Raw genomic sequence first — 12,747 nt, 5'->3', positions numbered from 1 at the left:
AAACTTCCTGGCAGATTAAAACTGTGTGCCCGACCGAGACTCGAACTCGGGACCTTTCCCTTTTGCAGGCTAGTGCTCTACTAACTGAGCTACCGAACCATGACTCACGCCCGGTACTCACAGCTTTACATCTGCCAGTACCTCGTCTCCTACCTTCCAAACTTTACAGAAGCTCTCCTGTAAACCTTGCAGAACTAGCACTCCTGAAAGAAGGATATTGCGGAGACATGGCTTAGCCACAGCCTGGGGGATGTTTCCAGAATGTGATTTTTTCACTCTGCAGCGGAGTGTGCGCTGATATGAAACTTCCTTGCAGATTAAAACTGTGTGCCCGACCGAGACTCGAACTCGGGACCTTTGCCTTTGGCGGGCAAGTGCTCTACCAACTGAGCTACCGAAGCACGACTAACGCCCGGTACTCACAGCTTTACTACTGCCAGTACCTCGTCTCCTACCTTCCAAACTTTACAGAAGCTCTCCTGCGAACCTTGCAGAACTAGCACTCCTGAAAGAAAGGATATTGCGGAGACATGGCTTAGCCACAGCCTGGGGGATGTTTCCAGAATGAGATTTTTCACTCTGCAGCGGAGTGTGCGCTGATATGAAACTTCCTGGCAGATTAAAACTGTGTGCCCGACCGAGACTGGAATTCGGGACCTCTGGCTTTTGCGGGCAAGTGCTCTACCAACTGAGCTACCAAAGCTCGACTCACGCCCGGTACTCACAGCTTTACATCTGCCAGTACCTCGTCTCCTACCTTCCAAACTTTACAGAAGCTCTCCTGCGAACCTTGCAGAACTAGCACTCCTGAAGGAAAGGATATTGCGGAGACATGACTTAGCCACAGGCTGGGGGATGTTTCCAGAATGAGATTTTTCACTCTGCAGCGGAGTGTGCGCTGATATGAAACTTCCTGGCAGATTAAAACTGTGTGCCCGACCGAGACTCGAACCCGAGACCATTGCCTTTCGCAGGCAAGTGCTCTACCAATTGAGCAACCGAAGCACGACTCACTCCCGGTACTCACAGCTTTACTTCTGCCAGTACCTCGTCTCCTACCTTCCAAACTTTACAGAAGCTCTCCTGCGAACCTTGCAGAACTAGCACTCCTGAAAGAAAGGATATTGCAGAGACATGGCTTAGCCACAGCCTGGGGGATGTTTCCAGAATGAGATTTTTCACTCTGCAGCGGAGTGTGCGCTGATATGAAACTTCCTGGCAGATTAGAACTGTGTGCCCGACCGAGACTCGAACTCGGGACCTTTGCCTTTCACGGGCAAGTGCTCTACCAACTGAGCTACCGAAGCACGACTCACGCCCGGTACTCACAGCTTTACTTCTGCCAGTACCTCGTCACCTACCTTCCAAACTTTACAGAAGCTCTCCTGCGAACCTTGCAGAACTAGCACTCCTGAAAGAAAGGATATTGCGGAGACATGGCTTAGCCACAGCCTGGGGGATGTTTCCAGAATGAGATTTTTCACTCTGCAGCGGAGTGTGCGCTGATATGAAACTTCCTGGCAGATTAAAACTGTGTGCCCGACCGAGACTCGAACTCGGGACCTTTGCCTTTCGCGGGCAAGTGCTCTACCAACTGAGCCACCGAAGCGCGACTCACGTCCGGTACTTACAGCTTTACTTCTGCCAGTACCTCGTCTCCTACCTTCCAAACTTTAGAGAAGTTCTCCTGCGAACCTTGCAGAACTAGCACTCCTGAAAGAAAGGATATTGCGGAGACATTGCTTAACCACAGCCTGGGGGATGTTTCCAGAATGAGATTTTTCACTCTGCAGCGGAGTGTGCGCTGATATGAAACTTCCTGGCAGATTAAAACTGTGTGCCCGACCGAGACTCGAACTCGGGACCTTTGCCTTTCGTGGGCAAGTGCTCTACCAACTGAGCTACCGAAGCACGACACACGCCCGGTACTCACAGCTTTACTTCTGTCAGTACCTCGTCTCCTACCTTCCAAACTTTACAGAAGCTCTCCTGCGAACCTTGCAGAACTAGCACTCCTGAAAGAAAGGATATTGCGGAGACATGGCTTAGCCACAGCCTGGGGGATGTGTCCAGAATGAGATTATTCACTCTGCAGCGGAGTGTGCGCTGATATGAAACTTCCTGGCAGATTAAAACTGTGTGCCCGACCGAGACTCGAACTCGGGGCCTTTGCCTTTCGCGGGCAAGTGCTCTACCAACTGAGCTACCGAAGCACGACTCACGCCCGGTACTCACAGCTTTACTTCAGCCAGTACCTCGTCTCCTACCTTCAAAACTTTACAGAAGCTCTCCTGCGAGCCTTGCAGAACTAGCACTCCTGAAAGAAAGGATATTGCGGAGACATGGCTTAGCCACAGCCTGGGGGATGTTTCCAGAATGAGATTTTTCACTCTGCAGCGGAGTGTGCGCTGATATGAAACTTCCTGGCAGATTAAAACTGTGTGCCCGACCCAGACTCGAACTCGGGACCTTTGCCTTTTGCGGGCAAGTGCTCTACCAACTGAGCTACCGAAGCTCGACTCACGCCCGGTACTCACAGCTTTACTTCTGCCAGTACCTCGTCTCCTACCTTCCAAGCTTTACAGAAGCTCTCCTGCGAACCTTGCAGAACTAGCACTCCTGAAAGAAAGGATATTGCGGAGACATGGCTTAGCCACAGCCTGGGGGATGTTTTCAGAATGAGATTTTTCACTCTGCAGCGGAGTGTGCGCTGATATGAAACTTCTTGGCAGATTAAAACTGTGTGCCCGACCGAGACTCGAACTCGGGACCTTTGCCTTTCACGGGCAAGTGCTCTACCAACTGAGCTACCGAAGAACGACTCACGCCCAGTACTCACAGCTTCACTTCTGCCAGTACCTCGTCTCCTACCTTCCAAACTTTACAGAAGCTCTCCTGCGAACCTTGCAGAACTAGCACTCCTGAAAGAAAGGATATTGCGGAGACATGGCTTAGCCACAGCCTGGGGGATGTTTCCAGAATGAGATTTTTCACTCTGCAGCGGAGTGTGCGCTGATATGAAACTTCCTGGCAGATTAAAACTGTGTGCCCGACCGAGACTCGAACTCGGGACCTTTGCCTTACGCGGGCAAGTGCTCTGCCAACTTTTTTTTTTTTTTTTTTCTTTTTTTGCATGGTGAACACCATTCAACATTTATTCAAATGATCAGAAAGAGATATATTAAGTATTAATTATGCCCAAATTATGTATTTAAAATTTGTTTATCATCCAAATGATTTTCATGAAAATTCACAATGTCTTTTCCACATTCTTATATTCAAAAATGAGCATGTTAGTATTAAACAAAAGTTTTGGTGCAGGTAGTAACACCAACTTAAAAAGTATTTTAACATTACTGAAAACAGCTGCTTTCAATGGAAAATTTCTATTCAGTGGTCTGAGGTACAGTTACATGTATGAGCATTTAAATGATCAGCTCATTATTACAAAGGAAATGAGGAAAATACATCATAATCAAGAACTTGCAGCACATGGCAGTTTTTTACCAAAACTTTGGTAAGGTGTTGCATTAAGCATACTATTTTCTGCATGCAACTTTGTACAGTTTACAGGGGTAACTTATGTTGGAATGGCTTGCTGATATGTGACCATGTTGAATAAAAGAAAAAAAAAATATTAAAACTATATAAATATTAACACCACTGTATAAAATACATATATTTACACTATTTTGGTAAAAAAATATGTTATATGTTGCTTAACTTGCCTTCTGATTTTTTTAGTACATGATGGAAATATGAATAAACAAGACTAATTATTTCACAACTACACAAAATAAGGAACACAGGCATACACAACTCACTGAGGATAGAGCTCCTGTTAAATCCAATACTAGCTGTCATTAACTTCGTACATCTGTTCACACTTCTCTAACAGCCTCAGCACAGGATTAATATCATACGGGAACAGGGCTTTGGACACAAGCCTGTCAATCGCAAGGCGTAATCTTATTAAAACAGACATCGTGTCATCCAGTTCTCTACCACAACAAGCGACAAAGTCCTCCCAATTTCGACGTATGAACTTCAACAAGCGTAACAGGTACAGCAAAAAGCAAGTCTCATTTGAGACAAGGAGATCCAGTAGCACATCTGGATCATGAGAAACAGCTCTAAGAAACTGTACTAAAGTTGTTCCTGGACTCAATGTACGTCCTAAGTCAACCTGAGTACTGCTTCGGTAAAATAAACCTACAGCTACATCCAAACAACATACCATTCCTTCAATTAAGGCATCATCCTGGTCTGTAAACAACTGAACAACCCACTGGGCAAGAGGTGTTTCAGGGTGAAAGGGAAGCAGTGTCTTCACACAGTTGTCCAATTGACAGAGCACTTCTCTAATACTTCGTTCAATGACAGCCATGTCAGCATCCACATCATCTGCCTCTGAACCAAGGGAACTGTCACTCGAGCTATCACATCTTGTTTCTTTCACAGTCACAGCAACACTCTTCAGCACCAGCAAAACCATTTTTTGCAGTAATGGACGATCACCATCACCTGCACCACCACCAAACCTTCCACTACCACCGCGATATGGAAGAGTATCCAACAAATGCCAGTCTTTCACACTTCGCACCACCAAATGAGCCAGTGCACAAGGTTCTTCAGCCAATATATCCTGCAATGCAAGTGTACTGCCATAACAAAGAACTTCATTGAACAACGCTAACAAATGTTTCCAAATGCCATCAGGAACAGCTGAATTGAGCAGTCCTACAAAGCTGTCCAAGTGGGCATAAAAAGGTTTTGTGTCAACTACAGATAGATTTGCTTTAACTGAAATGATTGCTTCCCACAAACCAAGGAATGTTATGATAGATGATTCATGTTCATTAGAGTATGATGCTATCAATCCATCAAATTTTCTGACTACTGCTGGCCACTTAGATTCTAGTGCTTATATGCACAAGCATTTTACTTGGCTAGTGTCCAAGCTTTCTGGATCAGATAAACTCGCCACAGCACAACCAGTTGGTGGCCTGTCCTCACTGTTGTCCTCTAATGGATGATTATCAATATCTTTCCATTCTACAACATGTTTAATTACTTCTAAAGAAAAAGAAATTTTTTGTGGCAATGTTGTAATGAGAATATTTTCTGTAAGGCTTTCTAACCAGGTAGGATTAACGTGAGATTTAGACACTATTAAAAAGGCTGACAAAGCTCTGCTAGCAGCGAAGCATACAAAGGGATCTGGGTGCGAAGAAAACTCTATGAGTTGCTCAATCAAACCGTATTCATTCCTAACTAGAACGTCACATATTTCACCAATTCGACTACACAGAGTGCCTTTCGAATTTTGTTTAATAGCAACTTCACATAAAAGCTGCAATATGCTAACAAATAACAGGATTCTGTCACGGCTCCATTCCGACAGCACTGGTATGCGGTAACCTCCTTGTTCTTCAGACACAAGTTTCACGCCTTGAAAAGGTTTCCACAGACATGTTTCTGACACAGGGCACAAACACTGATTCAGAATGTGCTGCTGTATCGCAGCCAATTCCTCCTCCACAGTCGTATCACCGTCACTCTGCAAATTTATGTCAGTTATTTCATCAACTCTTTGCTTTTTCTTCACAGGCTCACCCATTGTTGGTACCGAAGGTACTAAGGATGTCCTTTTAAGGACCATGAAATTCACTTTAAATTCCTGTAGTGTGGCAAATCTATGGTGATGTATATCCTCACGACAAATATATTGTTGCATGAAGTAGTCCTCTGGGTTTCTGGTGTCATTTCTGTAACCAAAGTTCAACCAACTGTGGGGGTTCTGTCCTAGCGCAGGAACCTCAGAAATCGAATCTGCCAATCTCATCCCAGGCATAGCGAATTGAAGCAAACTCGTCAGGCGCGTAAAAAGATTTTGAAATCTTTTCCATGTAAGTCAATTTAATGACATAGATGCTGTCAAATTGTCGTACGGCAGACACGTATCATCATGAACAATATGACGCTGTCATCTACCTACATTTAATGTTCATATTTATTCACGCCTACGCATACAACGTTAGCGAAAGTTCACTATGTAAATAAAAACATCAACATTAAAAAAAAAAAATGGGTCAGGCACCGACACTGGTATTTCTCACACGAATATCAACGACCAGCACATACCAACTGAGCTACCGAAGCACGACTCACGCCCGCTACTCACAGCTTTACTTCTGCCAGTACCTCGTCTCCTACCTTCAAAACTTTACAGAAGCTCTCCTGCGAACCTTGCAGAACTAGCACTCCTGAAAGAAAGGATATTGCGGAGACATGGCTTAGCCACAGCCTGGGGGATGTTTCCAGAATGAGATTTTTCACTCTGCAGCAGAGTGTGCGCTGATATGAAACTTCCTGGCAGATTAAAACTGTGTGCCCGACCGAGACTCGAACTCGGGACCTTTGCCTTTCGCGGGCAAATACTCTACCAACTGAGCTACCGAAGCACGACTCACGACCGGTACTCACAGCTTTACTTCTGGCAGTACCTCGTCTCCTACCTTCCAAACTTTACAGAAGCTCTCCTGCGAACCTTGCAGAACTAGCACTCCTGAAAGAAAGGATATTGCGGAGACATGGCTTAGCCACAGCCTGGGGGATGTTTCCAGAAAGAGATTTTTCACTCTGCAGCGGAGTGTGCGCTGATATGAAACTTCCTGGCAGATTAAAACTGTGTGCCCGACCGAGAGGAGAGCTTCTGTAAAGTTTGGAAGGTAGGAGACGAGGTACTGGCAGAAGTAAAGCTGTGAGTACCGGGCGTGAGTCGTGCTTCGGTAGCTCAGTTGGTAGAGCACTTGCCCGCGAAAGGCAAAGGTCCCGAGTTCGAGTCTCGGTCAGGCCCACAGTTTTAATCTGCCAGGAAGTTTCATATCAGCGCACACTCCGCTGCAGAGTGAAAAATCTCATTCTGGAAACATCCCCAGGCTGTGGCTAAGCCATGTCTCAGCAATATCCTTCCTTTCAGGAGTGCTAGTTCTGCAAGGTTTGCGGGAGAGCTTCTGTAAAGTTTGGAAGGTAGGAGACGAGGTACTGGCAGCAGTAAAGCTGTGAGTACCGGGCGTGAGTCGTGCTTCGGTAGCTCAGTTGGTAGAGCACTTGCCCGCAAAAGGCAAAGGTCCCGAGTTCGAGTCTCGGTCGGGCACACAGTTTTAATCTGCCAGGAAGTTTCATATCAGCGCACACTCCGCTGCAGAGTGAAAAATCTCATTCTGGAAACATCCCCCAGGCAGTGGCTAAGCCATGTCTCCGCAATATCCTTTCTTTCAGGAGTGCTAGTTCTGCAAGGTTCGCAGGAGAGCTTCTGTAAAGTTTGGAAGGTAGGAGACGAGGTACTGGCAGAAGTAAAGCTGTGACTACCGGGCGTGAGTCGTGCTTTGGTATCTCAGTTGGTAGAGCACATGCCCGCGAAAGGCAAAGGTCCCGAGTTCGAGTCTCGGTCGGGCACACAGTTTTAATCTGCCAGGAAGTTTCATATCAGCGCACACTCCGCTGCAGAGTGAAAAATTTCATTCTGGAAACATCCCCCAGGCTGTGGCTAAGCCATGTCTCCGCAATATCCTTTCTTTCAGGAGTGCTAGTTCTGCAAGGTTCGCAGGAGAGCTTCTGTAAAGTTTGGAAGGTAGGAGACGAGGTACTGGCAGAAGTAAAGCTGTGAGTACCGGGCGTGAGTCGTGCTTCGGTAGCTCAGTTAGTAGAGCACTTGCCCGCGAAAGGCAAAGGTCCCGAGTTCGAGTCTCGGTCGGGCACACAGTTTTAATCTGCCAGGAAGTTTCATATCAGCGCACACTCCGCTGCAGAGTGAAAAATCTCATTCTGGAAACATCCCCCAGGCTGTGGCTAAGCCATGTCTCCGCAATATCCTTTCTTTCAGGAGTGGTAGTTCTGCAAGGTTCGGAGGAGAGCTTCTGTAAAGTTTGAAGGTAGGAGACGAGGTACTGGCAGAAGTAAAGCTGTGAGTACCGGGCGTGGGTCGTGCTTCGGTAGCTCAGTTGGTAGAGCACTTGCCCGCGAAAGGCAAAGGTCCCGAGTTCGAGTCTCGGTCGGGCACACAGTTTTAATCTGCCAGAGTGTTTCATTACAGCGCACACTCCGCTGCAGAGTGAAAAATCTCATTCTGGAAACATCCCCCAGGCTGTGGCTAAGCCATGTCTCCGCAGTATCCTTTCTTTCAGGAGTGCTCGTTCTGCAAGGTTCGCAGGAGAGCTTCTGTAAAGTTTGGAAGGTAGGAGACCAGGTACTGGCAGAAGTAAAGCTGTGAGTACCGGGCGTGAGTCGTGCTTCAGTAGCTCAGTTGGTAGAGCACTTGCCCGCGAAAGGCAAAGGTCCCGAGTTCGAGTCTGGGTCGGGCACACAGTTTTAATCTGCCAGGAAGTTTCATATCAGCGCACACTCCGCTGCAGAGTGAAAAATCTCATTCTGGAAACATCCCCCAGGCTGTGGCTAAGCCATGTCTCCGCAATATCTTTTCTTTCAGGAGTGCTAGTTCTGGAAGGTTCGCAGGAGAGCTTCTGTAAAGTTTGGAAGGTAGGAGACGAGGTACTGGCAGAAGTAAAGCTGTGAGTACCGGGCGTGAGTCGTGCTTCGGTAGCTCAGTTGGTAGAGCACTTGCCCGCGAAAGGCAAAGGTCCCGAGTTCGAGTCTCGGTCGGGCACACAGTTTTAATCTGCCAGGAAGTTTCATATCAGCGCACACTCCGCTGCAGAGTGAAAAATCTCATTCTGGAAACATCCCCAGGCTGTGGCTAAACCATGTCTCCGCAATATCCTTTCTTTCAGGAGTGGTAGTTCTGCAAGGTTCGCAGGAGAGCTTCTGTAAAGTTTGGAAGGTTGGAGACGAGGTACTGGCAGAAGTAAAGCTGTGAGTACCGGGCGTGAGTCGTGCTTCGGTAGCTCAGTTGGTAGAGCACTTGCCCGCAAAAGGCAAAGGTCCCGAGTTCGAGTCTCGGTCGGGCACACAGTTTTAATCTGCCAGGAAGTTTCATATCAGCGCACACTCCGCTGCAGAGTGAAAAATCTCATTCTGGAAACATCCCCCAGGCAGTGGCTAAGCCATGTCTCCGCAATATCCTTTCTTTCAGGAGTGCTAGTTCTGCAAGGTTCACAGGAGAGCTTCTGTAAAGTTTGGAAGGTAGGAGACGAGGTACTGGCAGAAGTAAAGCTGTGACTACCGGGCGTGAGTCGTGCTTTGGTATCTCAGTTGGTAGAGCACTTGCCCGCGAAAGGCAAAGGTCCCGAGTTCGAGTCTCGGTCGGGCTCACAGTTGTAATCTGCCAGGAAGTTTCATATCAGCGCACACTCCGCTGTAGGGTGAAATATTTCATTCTGGAAACATCCCCCAGGCTGTGGCTAAGCCATGTCTCCGCAATATCCTTTCTTTCAGGAGTGCTAGTTCTGCAAGGTTCGCAGGAGAGCTTCTGTAAAGTATGGAAGGTAGGAGACGAGGTACTGGCAGAAGTAAAGCTGTGAGTACCGGGCGTGAGTCGTGCTTCGGTAGCTCAGTTGGTAGAGCACTTGCCCGCGAAAGGCAATGGTCCCGAGTTCGAGTCTCGGTCGGGCACACAGTTTTAATCTGCCAGAGTGTTTCATTACAGCGCACACTCCGCTGCAGAGTGAAAAATCTCATTCTGGAAACATCCCCCAGGCTGTGGCTAAGCCATGTCTCCGCAGTATCCTTTCTTTCAGGAGTGCTCGTTCTGCAAGGTTCGCAGGAGAGCTTCTGTAAAGTTTGGAAGGTAGGAGACGAGGTACTGGCAGAAGTAAAGCTATGAGTACCGGGCGTGAGTCGTGCTTCGGTAGCTCAGTTGGTAGAGCACTTGCCCGCGAAAGGCAAAGGTCCCGAGTTCGAGTCTGGGGCGGGCACACAGTTTTAATCTGCCAGGAAGTTTCATATCAGCGCACACTCCGCTGCAGAGTGAAAAATCTCATTCTGGAAACATCCCCCAGGCTGTGGCTAAGCCATGTCTCCGCAATATCTTTTCTTTCAGGAGTGCTAGTTCTGGAAGGTTCGCAGGAGAGCTTCTGTAAAGTTTGGAAGGTAGGAGACGAGGTACTGGCAGAAGTAAAGCTGTGAGTACCGGGCGTGAGTCGTGCTTCGGTAGCTCAGTTGGTAGAGCACTTGCCCGCGAAAGGCAAAGGTCCCGAGTTCGAGTCTCGGTCGAGCACACAGTTTTAATCTGCCAGGAAGTTTCATATCAGCGCACACTCCGCTGCAGAGTGAAAAATCTCATTCTGGAAACATCCCCAGGCTGTGGCTAAACCATGTCTCCGCAATATCCTTTCTTTCAGGAGTGCTAGTTCTGCAGGGTTCGCAGGAGAGCTTCTGTAAAGTATGGAAGGTAGGAGACGAGGTACTGGCAGAAGTAAAGCTGTGAGTACCGGGCGTGAGTCGTGCTTCGGTAGCTCAGTTGGTAGAGCACTTGCCCGCGAAAGGCAAAGGTCCCGAGTTCGAGTCTCGGTCGGGCACACAGTTTTAATCTGCCAGGAAGTTTCATATCAGCGCACACTCCGCTGCAGAGTGAAAAATCTCATTCTGGAAACATCCCCCAGGCTGTGGCTAAGCCATGTCTCCGCAATATCCTTTCTTTCAGGAGTGCTAGTTCTGCAAGGTTCGGAGGAGAGCTTCTGTAAAGTTTGGAAGGTAGGAGACGAGGTACTGGCAGAAGTAAAGCTGTGAGTACCGGGCGTGGGTCTTGCTTCGGTAGCTCAGTTGGTAGAGCACTTGCCCGCGAAAGGCAAAGGTCCCGAGTTCGAGTCTCGGTCGGGCACACAGTTTTAATCTGCCAGGATGTTTCATATCAGCGCACACTTCGCTGCAGAGTGAAAAATCTCATTCTGGAAACATCCCCCAGGCTGTGGCTAAGCCATGTCTCCGCAGTATCCTTTCTTTCAGGAGTGGTAGTTCTGCAAGGTTCGCAGGAGAGCTTCTGTAAAGTTTGGAAGGTAGGAGACGAGGTACTGGCAGAAGTAAAGCTGTGAGTACCGGGCGTGAGTCGTGCTTCGGTAGCTCAGTTGGTAGAGCACTTGCCCGCGAAAGGCAAAGGTCCCGAGTTCGAGTCTCGGTCGGGCACACAGTTTTAACCTGCCAGGAAGTTCCATTTGATTGTTGCTCCATTCCGATTTGTTACACAACTGTGGCACGTCCAATACTTAACACTGATTGCTCGAAACTAACTGGTCGAACGCAAATCTACTGTTTAGAGTTGCTAGTTCAAAATGCTATCATTGTAACTGCGCTGACGTTTCTTATATGCCACGATAAAAATCAGTCTCGGAACATTCTGGACCATCGGTGTATGTTAGTAAAAATATCTCTACTTTAATCTATCTTTAAGCGTCTCCCAATTCATGTTTTTCAACGTGTCTATGCCGCTCTCCTGGGGGCGAAAGAAATCAGTCACCAGTCGTGCTGCGCTTTTTTGTCTACCTTCAATATCCACAGATAGGCCTATTGGGAATGGCTCCTTCTCACTTCGTTAATATTCTGGAATGGGCCATAGAAGTTCCGGTAAGAAGTCTTCTTTGGAGACTGCATTTTCCCATTATACCAATGACAGAAGTCTATAAATTGGTTTACCAAATTTTGACCATATCCTCAGTAATCGTTTCACGAAGATGTATATACGAGTTGAGTAATTCCAACTGTGACCAACTAATATTGTAGCCTAACGATACCACGCTTTCGCTTTCTTTTTTAAAATCACTGTTACACTTTTCTAAGCAATTAAAGAAAGTTTACATTCTTGAACTACTTTTATGAAGATCTGTCTGAACATCTGTGCATCTTTTTTTCAGTAGGAGATAAAGACACCCGCATAATTCGTAAATAGCGTGATGTTACCATCAGAACTTATGTCTAGTTACTAACGTACAACACTATCAACAAGTGTTTCAACACACTTCTCTTTGGCAGGTCATAAATTATTCTACATATCTCAATAACTATCCATCGAGAATAACCTGCTTCATCCTTCTTGCCAAAAAATACACGATCCCTTTCTCTGTTGAAACCCCATTCGGTGGTAGTCGTTACTGAGCGTTAATATGGTACTGAGAAGAAGCCCTTGTGAACGAGGTCGCAAGTTTAGTCTTTAGCGAAGCTCGTTTGAAAGCGTTGTATTAACAATTATGACAGGAAGATGTTAGAGTGTGAGTAACCGGGGGGTGCAGAAATCACCTTCTATGAGGTGTTTGTCGACATGTAAGGAATGTTGTAAACTAACCATTAACTTGCACCAGGAAAATCGAATGAATAATGGCGCCCTAAGGTGATTAGAAAGGTTCAGACCATCAAGGTCTGAGGCGAACTCCCTGGAAGTTGCAAACCGTGCGGGATATTCAGCTAGGTACCCACTTCTAAAAAATACGTATAGAATCATATTGGCGTAAAGGGGTGATGAGAACTGATGTAATGAGATGATATGCAATCGAATGCGAAACAGTCTGTTGTGGAGTTTAAAATGAAACGTAGCTGCAGATAGCGGGATAATATGTTTTACTGGCTCGGAAGAGGTTGAATTTGTCCCGTTGTTGCAAGTGGTAAGAATTGCATTGTCACACACTATTCGCGAGGGGTAATTTGCTCTAAAGGAGTAAGTTTGTTTATATCGTTTACAAATTTTCTGGCCGGTTCCGAAGTTTGCTGTGTATCGTCAAGTTGGCGCTTTGTTGAAATTTCGTTACCTTAAGTCTACATCTACGTCAACATCTACATTTACGTGATCTACGTGATTAC

The 12,747-nt window shown here is 46.9% G+C and overlaps 1 protein-coding gene and 5 non-coding genes across 6 annotated transcripts; 3 read left to right on the top strand and 3 right to left on the bottom strand.

Annotated features, from left to right (window-relative positions):
- Window positions 1-327: 327 nt before the first annotated feature.
- On the bottom strand, window positions 328-402 carry Trnaw-cca. The gene has a single exon. It is a non-coding gene; the product is annotated as a tRNA-Trp (tRNA).
- Window positions 403-1,233: 831 nt separating this feature from the next.
- On the bottom strand, window positions 1,234-1,308 carry Trnas-uga. Its single transcript has one exon. It is a non-coding gene; the product is annotated as a tRNA-Ser (tRNA).
- A 2,437-nt stretch (window positions 1,309-3,745) lies between these two features.
- LOC124802879 (protein lines-like) lies at window positions 3,746-5,960 on the bottom strand. Its single transcript, XM_047263923.1, is given in 1 exon segment — window positions 3,746-5,960. A coding segment is annotated over 1 exon segment (2,001 nt). The 5' UTR covers window positions 5,855-5,960; the 3' UTR covers window positions 3,746-3,853.
- Window positions 5,961-7,085: 1,125 nt separating this feature from the next.
- On the top strand, window positions 7,086-7,160 carry Trnal-caa. The gene has a single exon. It is a non-coding gene; the product is annotated as a tRNA-Leu (tRNA).
- A 1,735-nt stretch (window positions 7,161-8,895) lies between these two features.
- On the top strand, window positions 8,896-8,970 carry Trnal-caa. The gene has a single exon. It is a non-coding gene; the product is annotated as a tRNA-Leu (tRNA).
- Window positions 8,971-10,103: 1,133 nt separating this feature from the next.
- Window positions 10,104-10,178, top strand: Trnas-cga. Its single transcript has one exon. It is a non-coding gene; the product is annotated as a tRNA-Ser (tRNA).
- Window positions 10,179-12,747: the final 2,569 nt, after the last annotated feature.

Source organism: Schistocerca piceifrons, chromosome 6, assembly GCF_021461385.2.
Source record: "Schistocerca piceifrons isolate TAMUIC-IGC-003096 chromosome 6, iqSchPice1.1, whole genome shotgun sequence".
Classification (NCBI taxonomy): Eukaryota; Metazoa; Arthropoda; class Insecta; order Orthoptera; family Acrididae; genus Schistocerca; species Schistocerca piceifrons.
This window is presented reverse-complemented; position numbering and strand designations above follow the sequence as displayed.